General features: G+C 45.7%; 1 protein-coding gene across 2 annotated transcripts in view; it reads right to left on the reverse strand.

Moving 5' to 3' along the window:
- Positions 1-354: 354 nt before the first annotated feature.
- The window catches only part of LOC138574636 (mucosa-associated lymphoid tissue lymphoma translocation protein 1-like), a 294117-nt gene continuing 279176 nt past the window's right edge, over positions 355-15295 (reverse strand). For both annotated transcript variants that reach the window (XM_069649421.1, XM_069649422.1), the window contains one exon: positions 355-1083. In XM_069649421.1, the coding sequence (XP_069505522.1) occupies positions 694-1083 (390 nt within the window). In that variant the 3' untranslated portion in view covers positions 355-693. The remainder of the gene's footprint in view (positions 1084-15295) is intronic.

Genomic DNA, 15295 nt, shown 5'->3' on the forward strand with positions numbered 1-15295 from the left:
TGGACATCTTGAAGGAACTCTATCTTTCATTGCAAGAGACACTGCATCTAAAGGCAAGGTATTTGCTAAGTATTAAACCTCATTCCACGATGACCACTACAACTCCCATCTGATCCCTTGAGCTGGGATCCTTTGACCAGGAACGAGGTCAATTAGCAGCGGAAGAGTGATCATGGGGGCGACCAGAATGAGATATTAAGATGTTTGTACTGTGCTGCTCTGCAGACACAAGACCTTCAGAAGAGTATTGATAATCCAATACCTTTCAGTGGTATCCAGTTATAATTTCGAAAAAATAGTTTCTACATACAAGTTTCGAATGCAGTTTCGAAAAAAAAAAAGAAATTGAATGCATTATTTTCATGTTACAGGTTTTATTTTTGTTTCGTATAGAAAAAAAAGTTTGTTTTAAAAAGAAAACAAGAGGTTGGGGGGGAACCCCCCCCCCCATTAAAAAAGAAAAAATAATGCAATCAAACCTTTTTTTCCAATGGTTTTTTGTCTAAACTTTTGTATGTAGAAACTTTGACTGTCGAAATAATCACTATAAACCCCTTTCAGTAGTATGAAAAATAGCAGAAAGAACAAATACCAATAATGTGCAATATATTGGGGAACAGATTAAGCACCAACATCTTTTTTGAAAACCAGAATATTTTATCCGGAAACCCAAAAAGCTCAGCGATTGTGCTGCTACATGAGAGGTGGGTCCTCACTGTCCGGGCTTTGATTCTCTTCAGGTATATTTACCCCTGGGGGACCAGTCCCATAAAGCTCAAGCGGCCCGCTCAAGCAATAGGTGCTTGGAGTCACGTCGCCACAGTCCGTCACGGAGGAAAAGTGGGGTGTCGGTGCAAAGGAGGGTTCCACACTGCTGTGACAGGAGCTTAGGTCACTCGCTTGGGAAGAACTCTGGCTTCTCACTGGGGCATGAGCACAGGACAGGTCCACAGATCTCGTGCCAGCCTGCAGGTTCAGCTTGGCTACCAGAGGTTTGCCAATGTTCACAGGCAGATATTCCTCAATAAAGTCGTCAATGCCTTGGTATCGGTACTGCAGGCAAACTGTGAAGGCCAGCTCGGTCTGGAAAAAGGAAAGGGAGGGAAGATTAACAACCATCAACACAGACAAAAAACACGAATTTATAAAAAGAGCACCACAAGCATTACATTTACAAAACTCAACAAACAATACTTCTGCATATACACTTAAACTAAACACTACAACACTTTGCAACAAGCAGGAAATATCTACTAAAACCTTCCACAACAAACGCCACCACATGTATCAAGCACAGGCATCCACACCTCGCAGGTGTATGCTCCCTCCCCCAGACTTGCGTTCCTCAAGGCTGTGCAGTAATTGCACTCATCCACTCTTCACAGCCACTACCTCCATAGATGTAAACCCATCTTGTGTTTACACTGTGATACGAGAGTTAGGGCCTCATTACAAGGTAGGCGGTAACCATGGTGCTATTAGCGCCATGGTTGCCGCCGGTATTTTACCGTGTCCACCTTGGTGGATGGCGGAATTACCACCCTACTCCAAGGTAAGCGGGGGCGGTAATTCCCCATTCACCAAGGCACTTCCCTATTCCCATTTTTGCCCCCATAACCAGCCGTTAAGATCGGGTCCGCAAAAGGAACTCGTAGTAAGGCGGTAAGGGTTTACCGGTACCGATGCCCTTACCGGTACCGGTAAACCCTTACAGCCTACCGTGTAATGAGGCCCTTAGTCTGTAAGATCTAGGGATATTTGGAGGGCCCAATGGTGGATCTTCTTACATTACATTCTTACTTAGTTCAGCATTACAACTACCTGTGGCATTGCTTTTCTTACTGTCATGATTGTTACTTTGCCTCTTAACTGCATTCAAAAAAGACCATTCTGATATATTTTAAATTCAATTTAAGTACTACAGCAATATTAATTTTAGGACACTGTTTTGCTTTAGGGGCAAGGTAAATTAATGTCGCTTATATTCTTAACTGGTGCAACTTTCTTTCAACGAATTACTGACTGGGTTTTAAACGCTTTTATTTATTTATTTATTGGTTTGTATTGCGGGCATCGGGGTGCACACATAGACACAGGGGACAAACATATAAAACAAGACAGTAAGGTCTGCCTAAGGGCCATGGCGAGATAACTGCGTCAGTGTCTTCACTTAAATACGTGTGTTTTCAGAGTTTTTCTGAATGTTATATAATTTGATTCGTGTCTAATCTGTGTTGGTAAGCTATTCCATTTTTGTGCTGCCATCACCAGGAAAGCCCTACACAGGCAGTTTGACCGTTTGTGGGGCGGGCATGTAATCAGACCCAGTACCTCTGATCTTAGTGACAGTCTGGGTACATGCTGAGTGATCCATTCTTTAAGATAGGTCGGGGCCTACCCAAACAGGCATCTGTGGACAACAGTCATGGACTTAAAATGTATCCTGTCCTCTACGGTCAGCCAATGGAGAGCCACTCTGTCTGCAGTAATGTGTTCTCTTCTCGATTTTCTTTTCATTATTCTGACCGCATTGTGTTGAATGATTTGGCACTTCTTTAAGCATCCTTTATTTGCGCCTAGCAGTAGTGCATTGCCATAATCGAGCTGAGATAATATTGTGGCCCTAGAAATGGTTGCACAATTGTCTTCACTCAAGTAGGTATGGATGGCTTTAAGGAGCAGTAGGTAGTACAGACAATTTTTGTTTAAGTACATAACCTGCGCTCTGCGCCCATGGAAGCTTCTAAGAATAGCCCCAGTGTTTTCACTTTCCCTGCCACCAGGATAGAGGTGTCCTTGATATTAAAGACTTATATCCTGGGTCTAGCTGGGCTCGGGCTTGGTGAGAGTCAAAGATCATCATCTCTGTCTTGCTTCCATTTAAACACATCCAGTTTCTTTCCATCCAAGCTTCGATGATGATGCTATCCCACTTACCTTCTATCTCACGGACCGTGTAGCCTGCTGTTTTTATCTTCCCTCGTCAGTAGCACTGCACAACATTTCCCATCCAGCCCTGCGTCTGTCACCCCTGATTGGCGTTGCTCCAGGCGACGGACAGGCATAACTTGCGTTGACGCAAAGCCTGTTTTGCCCTGTTCTGGACAGTGACTGGATTGTTGGCGTGGAATCGGATACTTTCCATTTGTTAAGATAACTCTTTATTCCACCACCCTCCTACAATGATTTGTTAGCTGGAGGCAGGCACCCACTTGTGAGAATTTGTCTACGATACTCTAATATTGGCACTGATAAGGAACCTTATTAACATGTCTTTCATTATTACGGTTTACGCGCCAGACATCATGAAGAGCTACCCCAGAGAGACACTTACGTCTCTCAGACTTTATCCGGGTTCTATCGATCTCACTATGGACACGAAACAAGATTAGGGAACACAAAATATATGGGAATGTACCTAATCAAACAATTGCTCCAACTGTCAGTAAGATCAATCAAGTGAAAGCAGCTGTTATTGATGTAGACACCTCAGGATTATAAGACCTTCTGGAACAACATAAATTGGAACTTTTATTTATAACTGAAACATGTCTCGATGATGCTTCCTCCGCTATGTTTAATCTTCTAGTGCCCAATAACTACTCCATTAAATGCATAAATCGTTCCACACACAGAGGAGGGGACATTGCAGTGATCTATAAAAACATCTGGACTATCTCACATCTTGATATATTAAATTGGGACGAGACATCCCAAATTGGATTTCTGAGCTTTATGCTATCCCATATATACTCATTTAATATAGTTTTATGTTACACACCTGCAGGATCCGCATAAAATCTTCTAGACTATTTAGATCAATACTCTGCAATTTATTGGCTTAGATATGCTTGGAGATTTTAATATCTGGCTATATGATCCTACGATCCAGATGATTTGTGGGAGATCATAAACAGCCATGATTTGATAAAGCTGACCGCCCTTGCGTCGCATCAACATGGACATTTCCTGGATGTTGTGCTAATACATGGTGTTGGAGTTTTGATGGTGGGTACCGTGGGTGCCCCCTGGTCGGATCATTTTATTTGATGGTTTTTCTTTAGCAATACCAGGAAAATGCACAATGCTAGCCATCAGAAGATACCACCACAGTACCGTAACAAGAAAGATCGTAAAATCTCAGCTACTGATTCAGCCAATGCTCTGGCAACATTAACACTAATGTGATGATTGACAAGTTGTTTGCAAACCGCTCCAAAGAGCTGAAACTTGATGCCACTGTTCCTTTCAAAACTAGAGCCCGCCCCCCCCAAAGAATGCTCTAACCCATAGTACTCTCCTACTTTAGCTATCCTGAAACAACAATATCGTAAAGTAGAAAGAGCATGGAGAAAATCAAAAAATATAATTACTGAGAAAAAGGTGAAAAGTTACATAAAAGAATATAAAATAGCAATATTTAAGCCAAGTCAAGGTTTCTTCATAATAGGATCTGAACCTCCCTGAATAAACCAAGGGAACATTGTTCAACTATTTCCCAATGTTTAAATCATACCAGCACTATTTCGGATATAATACCCTCCATGCAATAAGGTAACCCTTTGAAATACTTTTTTGTGAACACGATTAAAGCTATTCAATGAAAATTGGCTATGCTTCTGCCCAGCCCCTACCCAGAATAGGGTTAACTCCACAGATGGATGTACGATTTGACTTCAGCCCGGCTAACTCTGAGATCAGTTTTTCACTTTTAAATAAATTGAAAACAACAAACGAGAGTCTTTATGTTCTCCTGGCATTTGTGGCACAAGGAAATGCTACCTCTCTGGCTAAGTTCATTACCACTTCTGTCAACCTCTCTCTAGACAAGGCTTAGTCCCACATGAACGGAAACTGTCAACAATCTTCCCACTGGTGAAAAAGCCATCCTTGGATGCTACTGATCACCAGAGCTAAAGACCTGTGGCAGGCCTCCCGTGGCCTGCCAACATTTTGGAGAAAGTATTTACTGATCAGCTGCAAAAACAGGTCGAACAGCTGTCATTGCGTGACAACTTCCGATCAGGATTTTGCCCTTATCATGGTATTAAGACTGCCTTAGTGGCATTCCTGGATGACATCCTCAAAACCGCTGATGATGGGGATCCAACCCTGTTGGTTATGCTCGAACCTTCAGTGGCTTTTGACACCGATCATAGGATCCTCCTGAATAGCCTGACTTCTGTGGGTGGTGTCTGACCATGCTCTGCATTGGTTCAGCTCATTTTTATCTCAGCATTATCAGCGAGTTAAGCTAGGCTGCCACGTATCTGATTTAATCCAATTTGACTGTGGAGTGCCACAGGGATCTTATTGGTCACCTCTACTGTTTAATATATATTTGCAGCCATTAATGTCCATTTTCAGGACATTTAACCTCAGGTATCACTCTTATGCAGATGATACACAGATTAACGTAAGAGTGAATAAGACAGTGGAGTCCATGCAGAACCTGGGGCAATGTATTGAAGAAGCAGGTTGCTGGATGACCTCCACCAAGCTCCATCTGAGTCCCAATAAGATAGAGTTTATTTTGTTTGGGCTGAAACACCTTTTGGCAGATGGAGCTAATCATCTGTCCCCAGCATGTATGCTGGGCTCCTCCATGACCTTTGTTTCTAGGGTCAACAATATAGGGTGACTTTGGCAGCCTATTCTTGGGGGCTAGCAACAAGTAGGTGTCATTGTACCAATAATATTGTATTCACTACGTTTGTTATGCCGTGCCCTTCCATTTGTCCCCCAAAAAGATCATGCAATTGTGGTATGGGCATTGGTTAACTACAAATTGGACTCAGGGAATGGGCATTCCTGACAGACAAATGAAAAGGCTTCAGAGGGTGCAGAACGCTGCAGTCCACCTGATATTCAAACCACCCAAGACTCAGTCTATCTCTCCATTGTCCAGATCACTCCACTGGCTTCCTATGCCTGGTTTTTAAATGCTTAAACAATCTTGTAACTGGCTGCTGATCATCTAAGGTTGGTCACTATGAGCCAAAATGCCTCTTAAAACCGTCTGATAAACATCTTTAAGTAATTCCGTCATTTATATTTGTTTATAGGGGCAACTAGCGCTTTACGATCTAATAACACAGATGATGGAACCTACTGCCTCTAAACATTCAAAGTATGTCCTCCTTTCCACTTCACTTGAGATCCTTGAAGACGACCCTATTCGCATAATCTTATTTCACACAGATACCCAGGCTTGAATTGCTAGCCATTTTGGGTACAAATTGAGTTTTTTCCTCTAAATATCAATGACGCTAGGGTGCAGTTAAGTCTGTTGTAGCACGTTAGAAATCCATATAATCAAATCAAATTCCGTGATGTTCCAGAGTACACCACTCTTAAACAAAAGTCAAACTAGTGGTTCGCAAGAACACCAGGCTCACCATTTAGCAAGGTTGAAGCTCAAGCTATACTATGTTTAATTATGATGGATAGGGAGTGCACGTTACTGCATACCTCACTGGTTTTTTCTCTCTCTCTCTCTCTCTCTCTCTCTCTCTCTCCCTCTCCCTCTCTCTCTATATATATATATATATATATATATATATATAGTCTTAGCAGGTTACTATAAAGCTACCGGGGTAACAAGCACAGAGATTCTTGACCCTTCCCCAATCTCCTGGAGAAATACCTGACAAATGCCATTCATTACCATTGATGAGCAAAATACCTTGCTGGTCAGTGAGCACAGCACCCAAGCAAGTTAGAGTGAGGTTTGAGATGGTGCTCAGCCTGACAACCAACAGACTAAGCAAAGTGAAGACCTGGGGTCTTGATATCTCAAGTAGAGTTCCTTTGAACAAAACATTCTTACCTCCCATAACCCTTAGCACTTATATTGTGATAACTGGTGGAGTCTCCACTCCTTATCTCATTTCATCACTCCCAAAATCACTCTATAGGCTGCCGGTGGCCTCAATGCGAGTTAGGCGGTAACTGTGCCGGTGCTTCCGGGTGGGTTGCCACCAGACCTGTAACATTTTACCGGCACCTAGCTTCCCTGTGCCACCGGGACAATACAAGTCCCAGCTGATCGGGAAGCTAGGTGCGGATAAATGTTCGTCGACATTCCCAGGGAGTCCCATAGGACTCCATGGGAGTGGGTTCACAGAAGCACCGGCACCGTTACTAACTTTGCTCGTGCTTTCGTGATCAGTCTGCCTACTGGGGCTGCTGCACCCGGCAGCGTCAGACATATCGGGTGCAGCGGCCCCGGCAGGCAGACTCGGAGTGTGGTGGTCCGGAAAAAATGGGTGTCGGTAGACTTACCGGCACCCTTGTTTCCGGACCGCCACACTCATAATAGGGCCCAGGGAATTGAATTAAAAATACTGTGCCTGGTTTTTAAGTGTATTCACTGATTGATTCACCCTCCTTTTCTATCTGAGAAGATTTGACGATAGCACTCTGTTCATCCCCTTTGATTTGATGATCAATTTTACTAGTTGTACCCACCTCCTGCTGCGTCTACAGAAGAGAGATGTTTTGCTATTTTGGAACCTCGCTTGTAGAATACTCTCCCTTTATCTCTTAGATGCATTTCCTCTCTAATTCTATTTCAAAAGACTCTTAAGACTTATCTCTTCATGTCCTATCCCCTAAGTCTCAGCATCCTCAACCACAAGTCACCCCATTCATACGCTCTCTGCACAAAGATATGAATCAGGTACTGTGCAAATGGAGGCGTACCCACACGCATGAGGACCTGCAACTCTACCTCTCTGCCCTGAACTCTCTCAGGTCCACTCTTGATGGAGCGAAAAAAAAGTTAATTCTACCTTTCCCTCATTGACTCTCACTCCAAACATCCTCGCCCGCTACATGGCACCGTAAACTCACTCCTCACTTCCCCTAAGTCTATGACTATCAACTCCACTCTCACAGCTAATGACCAAGCTGAATACTTTGCTGCAAAAATTTCCAAAATTAGAGACTCTCTCCTGACCTTCCTCACACTCCCTCCTCCTACATGCTACACGCTGCCTACTCTACTATAATTCTCTGCCTCTATCTGCCACTTTAGTCACACTAATACTGATGAAGTGTTGTCTCTACTGATGAAGGATAACCCCCCTGAACACCATCAGACACCCTTGCTCCTTAGCTAGTCAAGCCTATTGCCCCTTTATGGCCTCTCACCTCGCTGAACTCTTCAAGCTGTCTTTTGACTCTGCTTGCTTTCCTTCTGTTTTCAAAATAGCCATGTTCATCCCTCTCCTAAAAAAACAAGGGGCTGACCTGAACCTTCCCACTAACATTCGCCCTGTGTCTATCCTTCGGCACTATTCAAAAGTGCTTAAAATGGTTGTGTTCAACCGCCTTACTAATTTCTTAGACAACCACAACCTTCGAAACCCCCTACAAGCAGGTTTCTGCTCCCGTCACTCCATGGAAACTGCTCTCCTGAATGTGTCCAACTTCATCACCTCTACCAAGCACTCCAAGCTATACTCTATCCTAATTCTCCTTGACCTGTCTGCTGCTTTTTGACACTATTGATCACTCTGATCTCCTTGATACTCTCTTTGTTCTTGGGATTGAGCCCTTGCCTGAATTGAATCCTACCTTGCACCTCACCAAATCTCTGTCTCCTGGAGCAACAACACCTCTCAACTCTGCTCCTCTTTAAACTCTACACCTCTGCTCCCGGGGCACTAATCTCCTCCTTTGGGTTCTCGTACTAACTCTTTGTGGCTGACACCAAATCATCTTCTCTTTTCTTGAACTCTCTGATCCCTGTATCAAAATGTCCAACTGTCTCTCTGCCATTAAATATCGGATGGCTTTGCACTCTCTGATGTTAAACTCTACCAAAACAGAGGTGCTTTTCTTCCCTGCCAAAAGCTCTCTCTCATCTCTTGTCCAGTTCCCACCTAACACTCATCCCTACTCTTATTCAGCTAGAAACCTTGGCATCATTTATGACCCTTCTCAGACCTTCCCTACTTTCATCTCCAAAGCAGCAACAGCAGCTTGCCTCAACCTTATAACTATTAGGAAAATCAGGCACCTCACTTTCAACAACGCAAATCATCTCTTAACAATTCTCCCCTTCTCTAAACTGGACTACTGTGCAAGCATACTCTTTGGTCTCCCCAACTATGCTTTATATCCTTTTGACAAGATCATTAACTTCGCTATCAGGAGTCTCTTTGACCTCCCTCACTTCACACCTACTTCCTCGTACAGTCAACAGGCTGAATGGCTGACGATGAAAAACAGCCAGATTTAAATTTCTTCTCATGGTTCACAAATCTATCCATGGTAAGGCACCACCACTGTAAGGCACCACCACTGTATCTGCCCTCCTCTATCCAACTCAATAGGTTTTCTAGTAATCTTCTCTTTGCCTGATCGACTACCCTGGTGGCTCCTCGCCCTCCCTGTGCTTCTTCTCACTTCCGCTCTTTCTCTCTTCTTGCTCCACTTGCATGGAATTCTCTTCTCCCAGACATCTGAGAAAAAGTCAACACGGATTTGTTCAAAACTAAACTAAAGGTTTAGCTCCTCACCTCTTAGGTACCCTCTTAACCTACCTCTCATCTATCTGCTAACATTTTACCCATGCCTCTAACCTGCCTCTGTACCTCACTTCCTCTACCTCCACTCAAGCACTTCACCCATCATGGTCACATCCCGAGCACAGCTGGCCATACCTCCTACCTCCACTTGAAAATGTCCAATGTTGGTTGTCCTTAAGTTATGTATGTTATGTTATGTTATGTTACTTTGCATTTATATAGCGCCTTATGTACAATTGGTATGGTCTGAAGGCGCTGGTAGGTTGAACGCCCTCGGGAACCGAAGTTCAAGTCATTAGAGAGAGTAGAGAGAGTCAAAGGTGCTTGTGAGCGCCGGCTATGTGTGTAGCTGGTGTGGCATTCATGTATTAGCTGCTTCATAGCGGTAGGTGTGGAGGTTGAGAGATCAGGGGTATGTGTTTATTCTGGCAGGTTTTAGCCAGACCGGTTCTGGCTGCATTAAGCCTGAGGAGAACGCCTGGCTGGCGGGTGTGAAACCAGCAGTGATTAGTTAGAGTGATGTGGAGTATGAGGCAGATGTTGGTATGAGAACAGCTATACCGAATGGTGTCATAGTATCTCTGTGTTCTAGTTGAATGGTGGTTTAAAGAGGAGAGTAAGCATGGTGATGTGATAGGATGGTTTACATGCTCTTTCAAACGTTGCACACACTCTGAACCATTCCACGCACTCCGAACCGTTCTGCGCACTCCAAACCATTCCACGCACTCTGAACCATTCCACGCACTCCGAACCATACCACGCGCTCCGAACCATACCACGCGCTCTGAACCATTCCACGTGCTCTGAACCATTCCACGCATTCCGAATCATTCCACGCACTCTGAACCATTCCACTCACTCACTCTATACACTCATCTGCTCTTTGCACTCACCTGCTCTTACGCACCTCTCCTCCCTTCCGCACTCATTCGATCTTATGCACTCATCTGCTCTATACATCCCGCCGCTCTTCCCACTAGTCTGGTCTATACACTCCTTCGTTCTTACACACTCCTCCGTTCTTACACACTCCTCCGTTCTGGGCACTTCACCGTTCTGCGCACCCCTCCGTTCTGCGCACTCCTCCGTTCTGTGCACTCCTCCGCTCTGTGCACCCTTCCGCTCTGTGCACCCTTCCGCTCTACGCACCCATCCGCTCTGCGCACCCATGTGCTCTGCGCACCCATCTGCTCTGCGCACTCATCCACTCCGCGCACCCATCCGCTCCACGCACCCATCCGCTCCACGCACTCATCTGCTCTATGCACTCATCTGCTCTATGCACTCAACCGCTCTATGCAATCGTTCTTTCCACACACTCATCTGCTATATGTACTCGTCAGTTCTGCAAAGTGGTTCGCTCATAGGCACTCGTACGCTCCGTGCACTCATACGCTCTATACACTCATCTGCTCTATACACTCATCCGCTCAGTACATTCATCTGCTCCTGCGTTCTAAACACTCCTCTGCACTTCTGCACTCATCCGCTCTGCAGCTATTTCCGCTCTACACACTCATCTGGCCTACACTCATTCGCCTTGCACATTCATCTGTTCTATGCACTCCTGCGTTCTAGACACTACTCTGCACTTATGCACTCATCCGCTCTACACAATCGTCCGCTCTACACACTCATCAGCTCCACACACTCATTCGCCCAGTACACTCATCTGCCCAATACACTCATCCGCTCAATATACTCGTTGGTTCTATACATTAATCCGTTTTATACACTCATCCGATTTACACACTTATCTGTTCAACGCATTCGTCCGCTCAGCGTGCTCATCCGTTCCACGCGCTTCATCCATTCTAACGATTTCTTCCGCTCCATTCACTTCGTTCATTCAAGAGTAGTCCAGCTGGATTCAGTCTTGCTACAGCGGTGCAGACCCTGTGTTCTTGAACCTCAGTCGTGGGGACAAGAGGGAGGATGTCTGGAGGGCTCCTGCAGCGGTACTTGGGAGGTCGTCAGCAACTACAGGCTCTTTTTGGTTCAGCGGCACTTCGCAGTTTCAACGCTTAGTAAACAGCACTGTCGCGGATCTCGGATACCGGTTGGGCTTCTTTGACTCCTTGGGTCCTGCACTCTGGTGCGGGGACACGAGCTCTGGTCGTCCTGCTTCTGCAAGGTCTTTAGGAGACTCCTGGAGCTTATAGCCCGGTTTCAGAAGTTTCACTAGACTATGGATTACTTGACCCCTGGCACTCGGTTCGTGCAGCAATGAAGAAGGGAGTACTTTCTTACCTGTAACTTCATTGCTCCAACGTTGGTATCCTTCATGGATTCACATGCTGTGAATATTTCCCGTCAGGCTGGGAAACATCTGTAACTTTAACCTAGCATTTTCCTATGGAAAACATTGACACTTTAGTGTCCTATCGATATCCTTTTTTGGGTGCTTTAGGCTACACCAATAGGATGTCTGGTATAAATAGCCCCGCCGCCGCGGCTTCCCTTAAGATTTTAACCTCCCAAGTAGAGGAAACCAGAATCAAGGTTTGCCTGCAGGGGGAGGTCGGCGGGCGCATGTGAATCCATGAAAGATACCAACGCTGGAGAAATGGAGTTACAGGTAAGAAACTACTCCAGCATTGGATCTTTCATGGATTCACATGCTGTGAATAGATTGCATAGCAGTATGACCAACCACTGGAGGTGCATGACAGGCAAACCAACCCCAGACCATAAACATGAACAGAAAGAATAACATTCAACATGCATAATAACAAGTAAAAGAGTAAAACAGAAACCCTGGAAGCTGCAGGGCTTACCTTATTGAAACAGGTGTTGAAGTACCTCCCTTCCCACCTGCAAATCTTCCACATGTTGCTGACCCAGACAGTGTCCAGTGAAGGTATGTAGCACCATCCAAAAAGCCACCTGGCAAATGTCAGTGAGCAGGATTCCAGCCCAGAGCGCCGCCGACGACGCTGTGGACCTTGTACAATGGGCCTTAAAATTGCCCCTCAAGGGCTTGCCAGCCTTTCTCTGACAGAATGAAATTGTGGACGAGACCCAACGGGAAATCCTTGCTTGGAACTTTATCGTCCCTTGCTGGAGGGACCAAACGCCACAAACAGCGGTCTCGACTGCCTGAAGTCCTGAGTGCGGGCCAGATAAAACTTCAGCGCCCTCTTGACATCCAGGGAATGCAGGGCTCTTTCCGCCGGCGTGGTCGCTTTAGCGAAGAACGAGGGCAAGGCAATTGTAGCGTGTTTGTGACACGCCAAAGGCACTTTTGGTATATAGTGCGGATTAGTAGACAGGAGAACCTTGTATCATGAATCGCAGGTACGGCAGGTCAATGACTAGCGCCTGAAGCTCTGAAATCCTTCTGACAGATGTGATTACAACTAGAAATGCGACTTTCCACGAGAGGAACTTCAAGGATCCCGTCGACATGGGCTCAAACGGCGGTTTCATGAGAGCAGCGAGAACCACATGGAGACTCCATACCGAAGCAAACCTCTTCTCCCGGGGAAATGTCCGAAAAAGTCCTTTAAAAAAAAATGCTTAACCAATCTGTCACTAAACCGAGGAGTAGTATGGCACCGTCTGGTGAATCTGGAAATGGCCGCTAAATGTACCTTGACTGAAGACAACGCCAGGCCTCCATGCGCCAGATGCAACAGGTATTGAAGAACCTAGGCTGGTGAAACCTCCAATGGCCGCACGGCCAGCTGCTGTTCACACCAGGTACAGAATCTCGCACATTTCCTACTGTAAGAGATTTTAGTGGAAGGCGCCCTTGTCGCATCCAGGATTCGCCGGCACTCCTGTGAGATACCTAGATGACCGAACTCTGAGTAGTCAGGAGCCAGGCTGAGAGATGCCGGATTGTGATGCCACACTCTCCCCTCATCCTGTGATAGCAGATCCTGGTCTGCCCCTAGACAAAGCAGCTCTTCCACCGCTAGATGAAGGTGATCTGAGAACCACATCGGTCTGGGCCAGAATGGTGCAACCAAGATCACTTTGCACTGTATTTTCGCACCCACTGGATTGTCCACCGAATTAGCGGAAACAGAGGGAACGCATACCCGAAGAGGCCTGTCCATGGGAACGAGAGCGCGTCTCCTTTTGACGCTGGATGAGCCACTCTGCTGGCAAACATTGGGCACTGCTAGTTCTTTGGCGTGGCAAACAAGTCAAGGGGAAAACCCCCACTTTCTGAAGATCATCACCAGATCCTTCTTCAGTTTCCATTCGTGCAGCTGCTCCCAGACTCTGCTGAGAGAGTCTGCCTGCACATTCTGGACACCCAGCAGATGGTAAACTGTAATGTGAATTCCCAGAATTCCCAGATCAATGGCCCAATGCCACACCTCCTGAGCCTCTCTGAACAGGAGCCGAGAATGCGTGCCCCCCTGCTCCCTCAAATAAAACATTATGTCCACTTATGTATTGTCCCCGGTGACTGTTCCATTTACTCCCCTCCACAATTTGGTCAGAATGTCCCTCAAACTCACCCCAATGCAAGAAGCTCACTGCCTACTGTCAAATCTGATTACTTATCTAGTGTAGGGTCGTTTGTGATCAAAAGATCATTGTTCCTCCTGTATATAAATAAATAAATAAATACATGTAATTTTGTTTTCTCCGCTTGCCCTCTATCTCCCTATTTCTGCATCTATATGCTACTTCAGTGATTTCCTTTTCTATGGACTTCTCATCACATTTGAAAAACTGATGTAAAAATGTGCACTCAGGTGCAATTAGTTCTGCCTGGCTGCATGTAATAAAATAAAAAGTAAAATAAAATAAAATTGAGTGAAACTTTGAAGCAAGCCATCTCTGCCACTTGTGATAACCACTATGACCTTGGCCTTTCTTTCGTACACCACAATGCTGATCCCTTTACTCCCAGTTGGCCTGAGGATCCTTCCAACCCGAGCACTTAATAACTGCAACATGGCTGATGCTGGAACTGATCCCAACTGTCCTAAATTTCTACAATGCCCTTTAGAAACCCAGACGGGCTGCTGAATCAGGTGCCACATCCTGACGGTTTCTCCACTAAACACTCCTCAACAGTCCCCAACACTTTAGGCCAGATTCTCAAAACGTTTTTTGGTGCAAGTGAGGATATACGCTAGCATTTCTCTCCTGTGCCCCAAAACAATAGCAGCCCAATTCTTCTCCTTACATCACTGACGTCTCACAAAGGTCTAACTACCAACTGCACCTCCTCAGGGGTATTCTTCCTTTCCTCTTCTTCCCCCAGAAGCTCAATGCCTCCAGAGCTGTGGTTCTCTCTAGGCTTGACTATTGCAACAGCCTCTTTCTAAATCTGCCTGCAACTACTCTCTGCCCTCTGCAGCACATTCAGAACTGGACTGCAATTGTTGTCCTTGGCTTGAAGCCCTGGGATCATATCTCTTCAGCCCTGATATCTCTTCATTGGCTCCCGGTGGCTGCAAGGATTAAATTCAAGAACCTTTGCATTGTCCACAAGGCTTTCTGGGGCCTGGGTCCACATTACCTTCAACTCTCCCTCCATAAATACATTTCTACTCAAGTTCTTTGCTCCTTCACCTCCAACTCCCTCAGGGTCAGATGCTTCTCCAAGCAACGAGTTGGCGGTAGATCCCTTTCCTCGGCTGGGGCCTCTGTCTGCAACAGCCTCCCTGCCTCTCTGAAACTTGAGCAGAACCATCTTCGGTTCCGGAAGCACCTCAAGACCTTCCTCTTTGGTTCTGCCTTTGCTCTTCCTCTCCCCTGCTATCTGTCTGCTTTGGCACCGGGCTTCT

This window comes from Ambystoma mexicanum, chromosome 1p, assembly GCF_040938575.1.
Source record: "Ambystoma mexicanum isolate Mex_15411 chromosome 1p, UKY_AmexF1_1, whole genome shotgun sequence".
Lineage (NCBI taxonomy): Eukaryota > Metazoa > Chordata > Amphibia > Caudata > Ambystomatidae > Ambystoma > Ambystoma mexicanum.